The following is a 13,842-nucleotide window of genomic DNA, read 5'->3' on the forward strand; positions in this document are numbered from 1 at the left end:
CTAACCATTAATAAGATTAAAGGTTCACTAATCCAAGAGTTCTAGTGATGTACAAAGTTGATTTAATTAAAAAAGAATACAACACAGCCGGAAATTGCAAAGAATGGACATGATTTTACCTGTTTACATACACAAAAATGGGAGAACAAATCCCCAAAGAAATCATTTGAAGAACTGGAAAAGCCCTTATGCTTGAAACAGCAAAAGAACGGCTTTTTTTACAACATATACTCGTTTCTAGTTCTCAAAACCTGCTACTCCCTGATTACCTACGACTCTGCCATGAAGTTGTTGAGCCTAGATGCTATTTTCGCAGTCTTGTAATCATCTCTCAGTTGAATGAATCTGCATTTAAATGAACAATTGACACGATAATAACAGTTGTGCCAGTAAAGAGTGTCACTTCTAAGCAGAAAGAGATGAATTATACAGATCCATATTCATACCTTTGTGCATCTTTCCGGATACTTGGGGTTCCTTCAAACAAGGAAGCAAGGCTTTCAGGAGCCACAATAAAGACATTAGCCACGCTGAAAACAATATCATGTTAGTCTCTTATTTCTATCACCCACATTAGGAGGAAAGGTAAAACAAACAAATATACATACATGCCCAGCAACTCAAACTTCTCGTCAATTGTAGGAGCACTAAAGCTGCGGACAAACTCTCCATACTCTGTAATGTCACGCTTCAAGCGAAGGCCGCCACTGCAAATAAGCAGACTAAAATGAGCATCCTGGGCAAAAATTAAAATGGATGACAAAAGCTACAGATAGCCCAGTATGTTTGTCTTGTAGGATTCTTTATACTGTTTGAATTCCCTTGCCACCTTTTTCTAGGATGGATTAGTTAAGGGCATACCTACAAAAAACTCAAAACTATGTTTCTACTCTTCAAGCTTTCTTCTCCAAAAATTTAATGTAATGCAGTAATGGTAGAATTCATCCATGGTTCAAAAAGAGCAACCTCTACCTGATAAAGGTAAGAACTATCTTGAGACTAAAAACTGGATTCACATCAGAATTGCAAACAATTTTGAATTGCTTCATTTTCAGCTGGATCTGAAGCAATCTCCTGAAGAGATGCTTGACTAACAGCTAGCAAGTACTGAGCCTTAATGTTACCATTTGAGCATCAGGTAGCTCGGTGAAATTCAATTAGTCACATTTGAAGGACTAATGTGAACATATCTACTAAAGTATCTCAAAACTTACTGCAGACCCAGTAAGAGCTCATGCATTGGGACATCTTTCTGCTACCGTGTATCAAACGATACTAATGTAGCCATAAAATGTTTTTCTTCATTTTAGTATCTACTATCTATAGTAAACTATCAATGCAGTAATTGCTCTATGAAGCTGATCTTATCAAAATCAACCCTACAAGAAAGGATTAGATCTGATTTCATATTCCATGAAGACAAATGTTTTCCTTGAGGAAGAATATAACAATAGATATGTACAATTACAGAGGCTAATACCAGCGATTATTAAAAAAAACATAAATTCTAATTTGGATATCAGAAATAATATCATATCAACAGGCGAGAAGAGATAACAAACCAACTATTGGCAAAATTTCATCTTACACATAGAATGGCATATTATAAAATATCCAATATTAAAATGTTGAAGAAAAAAGGAAGTGAGAATACCATAGTATTCTCGGCCAAAAAACATTATCATTCTCCTTAATATAACTAATAACTTTTCATCCTTGCCACTAGATTAATCTTCTTAAATCTTGATGCTATATGCAAACTTCAACTAAAGATCGACTTACATAAGTTACAAATTTGGATACATTAAATTCTTCTAAAGTAATGAAATGAAATTGTGATCTATCAGTCCGTCCAAAAATTCACTATTGAAAAAACTGAGTACTTTCATATATGCACAAAAAGAAAATTGGTCACCTGGGACTGAACGTGAACTTCTGCCAATGGTTAACCAGGCCCCTGTGTAAGCGATTTCCCTGAAAATAGGAACTCCATGGTCATACATCAATACATCAACATATAAAGAGAAGTGCAAAAATATGTGCTTCTGTAACCTAGTGAACAAATTGTAAACTTAAGGCACCTCAAATAATCAATTCAGACACTGATCAAACAGGTATATATGATAGAAGAAAACTCATAATTCTGAAAAGAAAATGTGAATACATGCTTAATATGCTTACTTAACAGATAGTAAGTACATAATCTTTTGATTCTGCAATGTAGGTTGCCCATGCATGGCTATTGCACAAAAGAGAACTAATTCTCTATAACGTTTATATTTTAGATAAATCATCCTACAGTTGGTGAAAATTTCTTCTATAGAGATCAGGAGTAGCACAGACCAAAATTTGACAGATAACGCCTCGAACAATTTATATACCATACTTCCCTTAAATAGAGTAGATACATCATACATGGCATATATTGGCCATCACGGTGCACGAGGCCCCCACTATTGTGGGTATGTGCACAAGGCCCCCACATGCAAGCGTGCAACCTTACTTCAAAAGAGAAGATGTTTCCTCGACTTGGAACCCATGACCTCTTGGATACAAGGGGCATTGCTTTTAATCACATTCATGAGTCATGACACAATCATGCGCACACACAAAATCGGGAGCTGATTTTAAAACCTTTAAAAGACTTACATATAATGCATCTAGCATAAATGCAGTCAACAAGCACTAGCTCATGCTCTGGAATATGAAACAAAAGGCAAGGAACAGATCAATCGGAGGGCTCACTAACTCTTCCAGCTGTCTGGTCCAAAAATGAAGGTTTGAATACAACAAGTATGAAGTATCCAAAAAGATGCATAACCATACCAATTCAGTCAAAAATGATTGTTTGTTGAAACCTTCCAGAGCACTAAATGCAACCTCCAGAACACGAGATAGGTATGCTACAACTCTGAAGTAACAAATAGACAAGGCATTATTAGTTCTGTTGGCATGTGCTAATCCAGAATACAACATAAACATATGTGCACCTTATGCAAGCATTTGTTGGTCGGTGATCGGGAGCAGCACCATCATCAGGAGAACGATAATCTGTAGCCTTCTGTTCTGAAGACAGCAACCGATCAACCTGCAAAGTTAATCATCATCTTACATTCATTGACCTATTTTCATCAATCCTCTCCCTCATTCTAATATATTTCAATTCACATGAAACAAATAACTAGACCCAAAGAGCCCATTTTAGTTTGGTTGTTTGTCTGCTTATGTTCCTTAACCAAAATAGTGTTCTACATAGATGCCACTAGGAAATTAAAATTAAGACTGAATGCTTTGTTTGAAGCAGTAAGGAATAGCCTTTCCAAAATCAATGATATTCCCAAAGAATGCACTACTATTTCTGAAAGCAACAAAAGGAGTCTTAATAATAAGGCCGAAGAAAATTTTTCAAAGGAAATTTGTTGCAAAGCATCTCTATTAGGCATAGGCACAGACACAAAAAAGTAAGTTGCATTTACCAGGAACTCTTTAAAAAGGTAGGACGGAATCATACATCATAGGCTGTTATAACCAAATCGGGCATTCAACAGATGTAACTTTCCAAATTCGGTGGGCATGTTTCCTTGTTCACAGATGTTCACAGATGTTCAAAGAATCATTTTTCAGCATATCATTGATCATAAGGATCATCGTAACAGACTAGAGAAAGTGAGATACAGAACATAGAATACAGACCTCAGCCATTACAGTGTCAATGCACTGTAGAAGCCCCTTGTGGGCAGCTCCCTCGATGCTAGAAACTGATGTAGCCATCTCTTCACAGGAAGCAGCATGAGCACCATCCACAGGAAATAGATGCCGAGAGATGGTATTGGAGAAGTACTAACGAGAAAAAATAGTCATAATTGAGATAACCTCATAAGTCATAACCACAAGCAGAGATGCTCTTGCAATAAATGTAATTAGAATAATTAATGTTCTTTTAGATGGATACCTGTTGAAGTATGGCCACACTACTAGCGCACCGTTGCACTGCAATCATGAAAGATCTGAAACTAGTCTCACCAGCAGCAGCAGCAGCCTCCGCCTGCAAATCATTCAAAATGAATTAATCACAAATGCCATGGGCCAATTTCAATTCTCCGTAGCATTAAGTGATTGTTTCAAGTGTGTGATTCATACTGCAGAAGCAGCTGCTGCTGCCACTCTTCTACTAACACTTGTTCCAATAACAAATCTGTCCCTCAGTGCTGCAGCCTCGTTTAAACTCTCTCTCGCACGCTCAAGTCCTTCAGTCAAATATTGGCTTACCTGTTTAGGATCACAGAGTAATTATAAGAAAGATGACATAGCACAGCCTAACACATATGACTTGCCTTGGTACTTTATACTTACTTGATCAAGTAAACAAGTAAACACCGACCTTACATTCGCTGCAAGGGTACCAGGCTGCACAAAAGCAATGTGACATATAGTTTTTAGACAAAGATAGGAGATAAAAAGAATGATTACACCTAAATTGCATGAATTGTTGCCCATTTCCGAAATGACTCTTCTATTAATTATCCATTGGATTTTTCCGTTAAAAATGACGTGTTGGTGTCACGTGATTAATTTAGGTCCTGTAGGGATCAATTTAAATGGTCATTTGACGTTTTCTCTTAATACTTGTTGAGAGGGGATGGGGGAGAGATTTTCCACAGTTTAAGGAGTCAATGTGTGCCAAAAAAGCATATGAGAAAGTGCATGTGAAAATGGGTAATATTTTAGAGGGGTCTTAGTGTAATTATCCCGAGATAAAGTGACAATCAAATTTAGGAGATAGGATCTCAGCAAGCATATGCGTATTGTAGAACAATGATGAAACATTCTATAACCACTTATAAGAACCTAATATTCCGGCATACATTTAATTAAAACAATTCAAAAATGGTTCCAATTCTTATAATGTATGTATCTTCATTTCCAACTAAATATGCAATCAAGTCAATGGCATTGACCATGCTAGTTCATCATGTTCACTCTTTCAACTTCAGTAACTATGTTTTCTTTGCTGAGAACTGAAGCACAAACAAGAACAACATTTTAATAATCTCAGCAATGAAATTATTGAAAGCATCGTTTCAAATATCTATCCCCTTGTTAACCTAGCACATTTTTAGAACAAATGAGTATTGTAGATTTCCTACAATCTCAAAATTAAGAATCCATTCCGATCGCATATGAGAAGCAAAGAAACCAATCATTACCGCATTCCATACCACAAACTCAAACAAATTATGATTTTATTATGCTGCTTATGTAGCGTTTGTAACCAACTATAGCATATACCAGGCCAGATCATGGACGAGTCATCTGTGAATAGGACACACATGCAGTGCAACACAAGGCTGGCCAGAGGTGCTAGAAAAATCCTCACTTGTCAGACAATAAAGGACCTTGCAATTTTCATACTTAGAGAATACATACTTTTACCAAAATATAGGGATGATATAACTGATTCTAACTTGTTTTGCATATTTCCAACTGTTTCTACTTTCTAGAGACAAGCTTCTCCCAATGATATGCACTAATTTCAGCAATATATCAGAAATAAACAACAAATGATAAATTAACACAAACCTGAGAGGACAGTAAAGTGCATCTAGATATTGCTTCCTCGTTCCAGCGGACAAATTCTGTAACTATTGTAACAGATATCTGTTGGTGGGTAGATGGATTTAAAGCTGCTTTTGAACGAGAAATCGTCCCAGTTGATTCAGATTGTTGTTGTGCCTCAGCACGCAACTCCTCCATCTACAAAAATAACAACAAGACGACAACAACAACAACAACAATAGTGTTAAGCACAAGAATGGCACAGCCCATAGATATATTCGGCGCAGCCTACAGATACATTTACCAAGGGAATGCTGACCGTTTCAAAAAAGAAGACTAAGTTATGGCAGGAATACCTTCGCCTGATAAAGCTGTTTGAGGGATGCCTGCTCATGTTCAGCATATTCATCTTTATGAACAAGAAATAGCGACTCAGTGAGACCTGAAATATCAAAGGGTTACATAAACATCTCAATTGTATTTTCAAGAATAAAAAAGGTTGACCACAAAGAGAAAGCTACATGAGAACAAGGTAATCAAACCAATTTGCATGCATATACAAACCAATGTATATCTAAATATACACATGCTACAATATCTCCTCTTCTCATCATAAAAACCTTGAATAGATCGCATAAGGCAGAAAAGTAGTCAGCAGCAAAGCTAGCCTCCATATAAATGATACATCTTGCTGGAGTCTTTTCTTATTATACTAGTAGTTTATTTCTATAAAAAATTAAGGTTTCTATATGTCGCGTTCGAACGCCCTTGCGAAGACCTGCAGGAGTTCACATCGATAGAGAACGCCCACATGCGAACGCCTGCATATGTTCGCATCGACAGAGAACGCAATTTGTGCGTTCAAACGCCGTCGACCCCATTCGAATGTGATCAGCGAGAATCCACTGTTTCTAGGGTTAATAATTGTCATTTTTGGCTTGTTTGGTTAGCCTCTTAAGGTATAGATGGTAACAAAAAATGTTATGATGAATGAATCTTGATTTCTATCTTTTTCTATCCTCTCTACCCTAATCTCCCTTCCCTTTCCTTCAAGCTCTAACCGTGCATCATCTCGACGATGGTGTTCTTCTAACCTCCCTCGTCTGTCGAGTCCTCCCTCCTCCGTTGAGTTCTCCCTTCTCCTTAGGATCTCGGCCACTTCTCCCATTTCATTCTTATTACCTAAACCTATAAACCATCCACCCTCATCTCCACTATCATCCCTAACCTTATCATCACCTTCACCCGTCACCACCACCATCACTCGCACTCTTGCGTATTTTCGTCCCAGTTGCAATCCGAATATGCGAAGGGTGTAAATACCAAAAACGTAGATCAGGAAGTTACGAATCGACCACCGCTGGTTTCGTAATTTTCTGACTATGGGAGAATACCTGGTGAATATTTTCACTCGGTTGCGCGGACTGCCTTCCTACAACCGATCCAGATATTGAAGAGGACATTATGTTCTTATCAAGAAATTATAGTATTCCTTCTTAAATCATTTTTTTTTCTGAGAAATCAAATTCCTTCTTACATCCTTAAGAAGTTCAAGATAACAAACTGCCTCATTTATGCCATCACTAAGTCACTATAGAAGTGAAATTTTCTGGCATTTTGTGTTCTTTACTACCCACCCCCACCCCCCTCCCCACCAAAAACATACCTTGTTCAGTTATGGAACTCTGTTTATATTTGTATATGCTTATATCTACTGTTTCTCTGCAAATGGTTACAGAGAAGATCTATTTAATCCAAGGATTTTCTGTTCCTATTCATTTTTCCCGCTTCTGAAATGGAGCTTAGAGTTGCCTTCTTCCTATGATCTTAACATATATCGCTTGACCATTATGATATTTTATTATAGTATGTACTGGATTGAATTCAAGAGGCTATAATGAGATGCACTCAGCATAGTATGACATAAAGAGGTCCTCAGACTCAAGAAATATGAAAATAGGACAATAAAATGTTCAAAAGTAGATGTGTTTGGATGCCAATCGATTGGAAATGGACTTACCATGTCTAATAAAACACCATATCAGAAAATTAGATTCATAAACAAATAGTGAACTAGAAATCTGCCCCGGTTCAAATGTAAAGTCACCAAGGTGGATTTTAACTGGCTGTCTCGGTTTACTTCCTTATCGTTAAACCATGAAACTAAAATCCTTCCCCAATGAACAATGTGTTCAGCCATGGAATTGTTAAAATGCCTCAAATGCTACTACATATTTAAGCTCATAATAGACAATTTTTCTCTCTCTTTTTGAAAATGCACATGCTCCGAAATGGTCTCAAATATGGCTACTTCCGCTTAAAAACAAATTCAGAAGTGTCAGAATCTCATTACCTAAGCCATCATTAAAAGCCAGGTTAGAAAGTTCACTTTCAAGCATTAATTACTAGAATTTGATCGCCAGTTATGGGATAAAACTACTGGAGAACTAATAATATTTCCCTCAGTAACTGGAATATAACTGCTCACTCAAATGCTCTCTCCATCCATAAATTTCCAACAACTCCTTCAGGTCTCTTTTGAGCTCCAACAAGCATTAAAATCTCTACGTCTTGCAGAATTGTATCATCTCGCAAGTCAGAAAGCAGCAGGCATTATACCAATTTGTTCTCAGATAAGACAACTTCACTATATTAAGGAAGTTATACAATCAATTCCAACTCAATTCAGTGGTTTTGCTTCTTCTTCCCCAACTTTTAGCACCAAGGACAATCAATCATAAGGTTCACTCTTTCAATTAGACTCTTTCAAAAATTGTATGTGTTTGCAAGTCATCCCGAAATACTTACAAAATATATTTCCATAACATGTGTGAGAATTTCTAGATACTGCAATGGACAGGTTTTCAGTCACAAAATAGTGTACTGGGAAGTAAAATGGAACCGAGACCTGACAATACTTATAATTAAACACACAACTAACAGATCACTTAAAGCAGAAGCTAATGCTTGTACGCTTTTAAGCAACAAGGTAGGACTGAAAATGAATCTGGCAGAAGGCTAGGAAATTAACAAACTGCATATAAGCAACAGTTTGTCGTAATACAATATACCTTCTAAATCCAAGTCCCCACAGCCCACAGATCGTAATTCTTTAGCAAGTTCTTCAGTCTTATCATATGCCACTGAAAGAATTCTTAGATACTGCAGCCTCAGTTCAAGAGAAACAGATATCAATAGTCAATAGAGTTCCCAGTATTTGTTTAAGTAATAAAAATGGAATCTATAGGCGTGACTTACTAGTATAAGGCCACCTTCTTCAATAGGAGGTAAGTTAGCAAGCGAGGGTTTTACCAAAAGCTTGTCAAGAATCGACGTCACCCTCTGCTCTAGTACTCGCTGAAATGCAATTTGTACATTGTTTGTTTCATGAATATGAATTTACAGTTTCCAACAGTAAACAGTGACCTTCCAGGGACATACCTGTACAAGAATAGACATGACATCATTTGGAGATGGGAAGACAGCCATTATGGTAGCTGCCTCTTTCCGGACAGTATCTGCAAGGAGCTTCTATATTTATTAAACCGAAACTGAGGAAAGAATATCAACATTCAACAAAATGGGCTTTAAGAACCTGCAATTTCTTTATACAAGGTTGAAAGACCACGTGCAATATTGCTGGTACTAGCTTCCAAACCCTGATCACCAAGGACCACCTGGATGTCTGAGCTCATAACTTCTACATCTATAAACATTGGCCGTGATGCCACATAATGTTGCATTGCACTAGTCCCTCTGTTAAACTGGATTTTGCAAACAAGCTTGTAAGACTAAAACTCACTAGAGAGTCGTAAGTCATAACACTTTTTATAAGAGTAATAGTTTCAAAATTCTTGAACTGCACATATTATAATCATCACTAACTATGGGGTACAGCTTTGGTAGCCAACAGGGATCAACTCAAAAAGTTTGTCATGACAAGCAGTTCTTCTGCATTACATGATAATCCCCTTGATTAATGAACAAGTAAAAGGCTATAGAAAAGTTTAGAGGTGTACCAATCAAGTAAAAAACAAGGACTCATGCCAAACTAGCCAATAGGTGTACCGATCAAGGCAACACTGAATAAATTGAGTGTCGCGTGAAGACAGTGTACTCGGAATATAGAAGTCCAAGCCAAACTTGTAACTTAAGAGAACTGAAAAACCTCATAATGAATTTGCAATAGCCAGGTGTAACATGTAAAGGATTATCGTCCATTTTAGAATAAGAACTGAATACCAACTTTGTCTTTTTTCCTTCTTAGACATGTCTCCTGCCCACACTTTTATGTTTGCTAATAACAGAATTGTGCCAAAAGGAGGAACTATCATTTAATGTTAACTATCACCTTGATAAATTAATAGATGTTCAAAAATGAAATAAGTAATACCAAACTAATAGTGTCCTACCTGTGCCAAAATCTTAGCGCATTCTGCCATTGTAGATAATTCTCGTCTTTGTGATGCTGCATCAAACCGAGCCAACAATCTGTTTTCCAGTTCTGAAGAAGATAGACACCATAGGCACAATTAGAACCAAAGGGAGGAAGGAAAGATACTAAAGCTAATAGCATGTGCAACAAAACTTACCATTACAATAGTCTTGAAGATTTGCAACAGCAACTTCTAGACCCCTGCTTGCATTTGCAGCACCAACTGCTGATGAAACACCATGTCTTCCAACATCCTCCTCAGCAAATGACCCTGTTAGCAAGAAAGAAAGTTCCATCAAGAAGCCATATGACATCTAGAACGAAAAAGAAATGTTCTTCCTATTCCTAAGCAAATTACCCTCTCTCCAGTCATACCTTAAACCTGGTATCCTCTAGTTCCATCTCTCCCCAAGTGTCTATGCTTCACAAGTCCATCACCTCTCTTCTCATTCAAGACAAGACATAGTATCCACTTGGGTCTTTCCCATCTCATCTACCCCACCCCACCCCCCCAAAATCTTCTCTAGGTACAGATTCCTAACTGAGAAAGCTCAATAAGCATCTAATTTGCCTCAAAGAACCACCTAGTAGTACTGTCTTTTCTGTCCCTCTAAGCTCACCCGTGAAGATTCAGATGCCTTAGAAATTAGAAAATGTTGCAGTTTGACGATGAAACTGAAAGTAAACAGGAAAGAGCAAGAACCTACGTAATTTTTGTGCAACCGAAGCAGCTTCAGCAACACGACTATCATCAGAAAATAAAGGTGAAAGTTCCATAAGGTCACCAGGGCTGCTATTGAACTCCATCAAGTACTGGATAAGTTTAAGTATAACTTAGTGAAGTCATGCAATAAGTATAAACTTTAGCAAAAGATTAGCACCTAAACCCTCCTTTCAGTCCAATATTTGCATACTTACCTTGATAAGCTCTATTGTTTGACTAGCAGTTTCTCTCTGGGAATCTGCACTCTGCCAAGCAAAAAAGAAAGTAATTTGTTAGACCATATACAGGCACTAATGTGTAAGTAGAAAATAGTTAGTCCTCAGACATGGTCCACCCAGCTAATGAGTTGCAGCAAAATCTTGCTTGCTAGTAGAAATTTACCTGCAAATGGTCTCCAATTTTTGCAGCAGTCTGTCCCACACTGGAAATTCGGGAATCTAACCTGGCAAAGCTATCAAATAGGCCATCTACACCTTTTTCCAGCTGGACAATATAAGAACAAGAAAGAACGCATGTTGAGTAATACATCTCAGGAAAATGGTGTCCTACCTTTTACTGCCAGCTTACCAATATTTTCCTTTTATGCATCTTAGAAGTAGAATGAAAACCTCTGTAAGCTTTTCATGATCCAAATTTAACAATTTTTGGTAAGATTTTACAAGATTGTAAATAGTAGATGGGTAGATAAGGTACCACTTAAAGCCTAGGCAATAAGCCGGTGCCTAGGCAAATTCGCAAAAAATCTAGACGGTTCAAAAATACACAAATAAAAGAAATAATAGTTAGAGATAATTACAAATAGCGGATAAGATCGACAAAGAAAATTACTGACTTTCTGTTAGCAACCATAATAAGGCATTAGAATCCAAAAATGTATATACATCTAGACTTACCATGAGTTTACATTCCAAGGTCAACCTACATATACTATAGCATGATAAAAGATATCGAGTTGATAGCCTAGGCTGGACTTAAGCAGAGTCTACGCAAACTTCATTCGTCTGAGGCAGTGCGCAGGCAGTAAGATGGTAGTATCCTAAAACAAATGCTAAATTGCTAATCATCTGAGTTGCATTGAGATGTTACATCATCATAATAAGATTCTAACAATCAATATGCCTTTAAACTCTCAACTAATACAGTTTTTCAAGCAAGAGCATAACAAGAAAAGGTTTTCCATGAGATAAGAAATAAAGGCGTATTAAACCAACTACCGCATTGAAGGAAGGCTTTCTTTTTAGTTTTAGCCTTCACTTGAGTTCTATGCGGTCCTCCAACAATTATAACAATTGCAGCCATATGATTCCTATTCAATCCAAAATTATATAGCAGTACTTTGTGGATGAACTTTGAACAACTGGTTCTTTTAAAGAATTGCAATAGCTTCACTCTAAGAGTTTCTACAGTTTTCAGAATGAACATCTGTATTTCAAGGATAAGATACATTTTTCTGAAAGTGCAATATAACCTAGATTTTTTAAGGTTATTTCCTCTGTATATACAATTGAAAAAGAATTCAACAAAGACTAAACCTTTGATAAAAGACTCAAATGAGAGATGGAAATACTAATTGGTGATTTTGTTTGAAAAAAAATCAATCTTCTTAAGGACTTCTTGTCACTCATATATTCTGTTCATATTAGTATATTACTTCTGCTCCTTTCCTCTTCTCCTTTAGTCCTTTATGTTCTCTAATCTTAGAACACCAGCTTCTGAAATTGCACTTTTGATGGAAATAGTAAACTAAGTACAGATCTGAAAGAAAAAATGCCCATACATCAATTTACCTAACTCCCGGTCAATGAGGTTATAACACTTCGTCACGCACACCAGCCGAAAAACAAGCAATCAAGAAGCACATAACGTTCAAAAATGTTCGTTCAAATTATTATATTCATAATTGAAACTAAAAGCCACATATAATCCACATAATTACTCACATCTGCAAGTGTCTTGCGGTGCTTCCCATCTTGTACGGTGACCTCCTTCTTCAGGTTCTCGAGCCTCGCATCAATCTTCAACCAAAAGAAACCGAATTCCCTTCAGGAAAAAAATTCCACAACAACAAATTTAACCTAATTCCTTCCACGAACCTGGTGTCGGAGATCAACCAGCTCCTTGCACGAATCCTTGAACAGAGCGAGCAACTCGTCCACCGCCGGGAACATCGGCGTTCCCGCCCCCACCGGGCCCCGCAGGGTCCCATTACCGACGGCGCCGTCCGCCGAATCCGGATCGTCTTCTTGGAAATCCGGGAGGAGATCGTTCACCAAGCTCCCGAACAACGCATCGAAGGAGAAATCCCCCTAAAACAATATCCGTACGAGAAATTAGGTTAGATAGGAAGGGACAGATCCCAAGAGAGGAAGCGGGAGGCGGGACCACCTTGAAGTCTTCCAGATCAAGAATGAGGGGGAGAGCGGTAGCAGCTGCGCCCTTCGGTGACGGCATGGCTTCTTCGCATCAAGTCTCCACGGGCGGGTCAAGAGACGAGGGAGGATCGAATGAAGCCTAGGATTTTGTATTTGGAGGTGATCGCGGAGGAGGAAGGGGAGGAGCAGGAGAGGCGATTGATCTCTGAGAGAGAGAGAGAGAGAGAGAGAGAGAGGGCGTTTATGTTTTAACAGAGGGGCGGGCGAAACGAGACGGCAGGATCGGCCGGCGGTGGGTTCATTTTTTGGTTAATCCTGTTGATGATGGCATTGGACGGACAAGATTTGCGGAGATATGATGGGCTGCAATGGCCCATCTGGTTTGGGTGTGATCCATCTGTCCAACGAATCATTTTAGCTTCTTTTGGGATGTATGTACGGTAGATATTTAGGCAGTGTTTGGTTGATTTATAAGTCTTAAGCGCGATTAGAGATTTTGAGTAAGAAAAAAATTGTAATAATGTTTTAGGATAATTGCACTTAAATCCTTTAAATTATCGTTATTCTTTCATATAAACCCTAAAAAAATTAAAATATTTTAATAAACTTTTTTTTCTCTTTTTATCTCCAAAACATAAGCTCAGGGTTACACCCGAATAGTGTTTAGTTATTATTTACAAATAACGATGAGTTAATTTATAAAGAAATTTTATAAATTATATATTATATTTTACATATTTTATAATTCACACTCC

The 13,842-nt window shown here is 37.6% G+C and overlaps 1 protein-coding gene across 1 annotated transcript; it reads right to left on the bottom strand.

The window, feature by feature from the left end:
* Nucleotides 1–7: 7 nt before the first annotated feature.
* LOC140798046 (exocyst complex component 5-like) lies at nucleotides 8–13,529 on the bottom strand. The gene is made up of 24 exons (XM_073151769.1): nucleotides 13,101–13,529; nucleotides 12,809–13,021; nucleotides 12,656–12,730; nucleotides 11,097–11,198; nucleotides 10,910–10,960; nucleotides 10,699–10,804; nucleotides 10,149–10,262; nucleotides 9,969–10,060; nucleotides 9,152–9,320; nucleotides 8,998–9,074; nucleotides 8,815–8,913; nucleotides 8,628–8,718; nucleotides 5,913–5,998; nucleotides 5,581–5,754; nucleotides 4,354–4,407; nucleotides 4,141–4,269; nucleotides 3,953–4,045; nucleotides 3,694–3,840; nucleotides 2,991–3,088; nucleotides 2,827–2,911; nucleotides 1,916–1,974; nucleotides 609–707; nucleotides 447–530; nucleotides 8–345 (listed from the first exon to the last, which is right to left on the bottom strand). Exons 1-24 carry the CDS (start codon nucleotides 13,164–13,166, stop codon nucleotides 270–272), a joined length of 2,439 nt encoding a protein of 812 aa, XP_073007870.1. The 5' UTR covers nucleotides 13,167–13,529; the 3' UTR covers nucleotides 8–269.
* Nucleotides 13,530–13,842: the final 313 nt, after the last annotated feature.

This window comes from Typha latifolia, chromosome 11 (assembly GCF_019914945.1).
Source record: "Typha latifolia isolate L0001 chromosome 11, TyphaL0001v2, whole genome shotgun sequence".
NCBI lineage: Eukaryota > Viridiplantae > Streptophyta > Magnoliopsida > Poales > Typhaceae > Typha > Typha latifolia.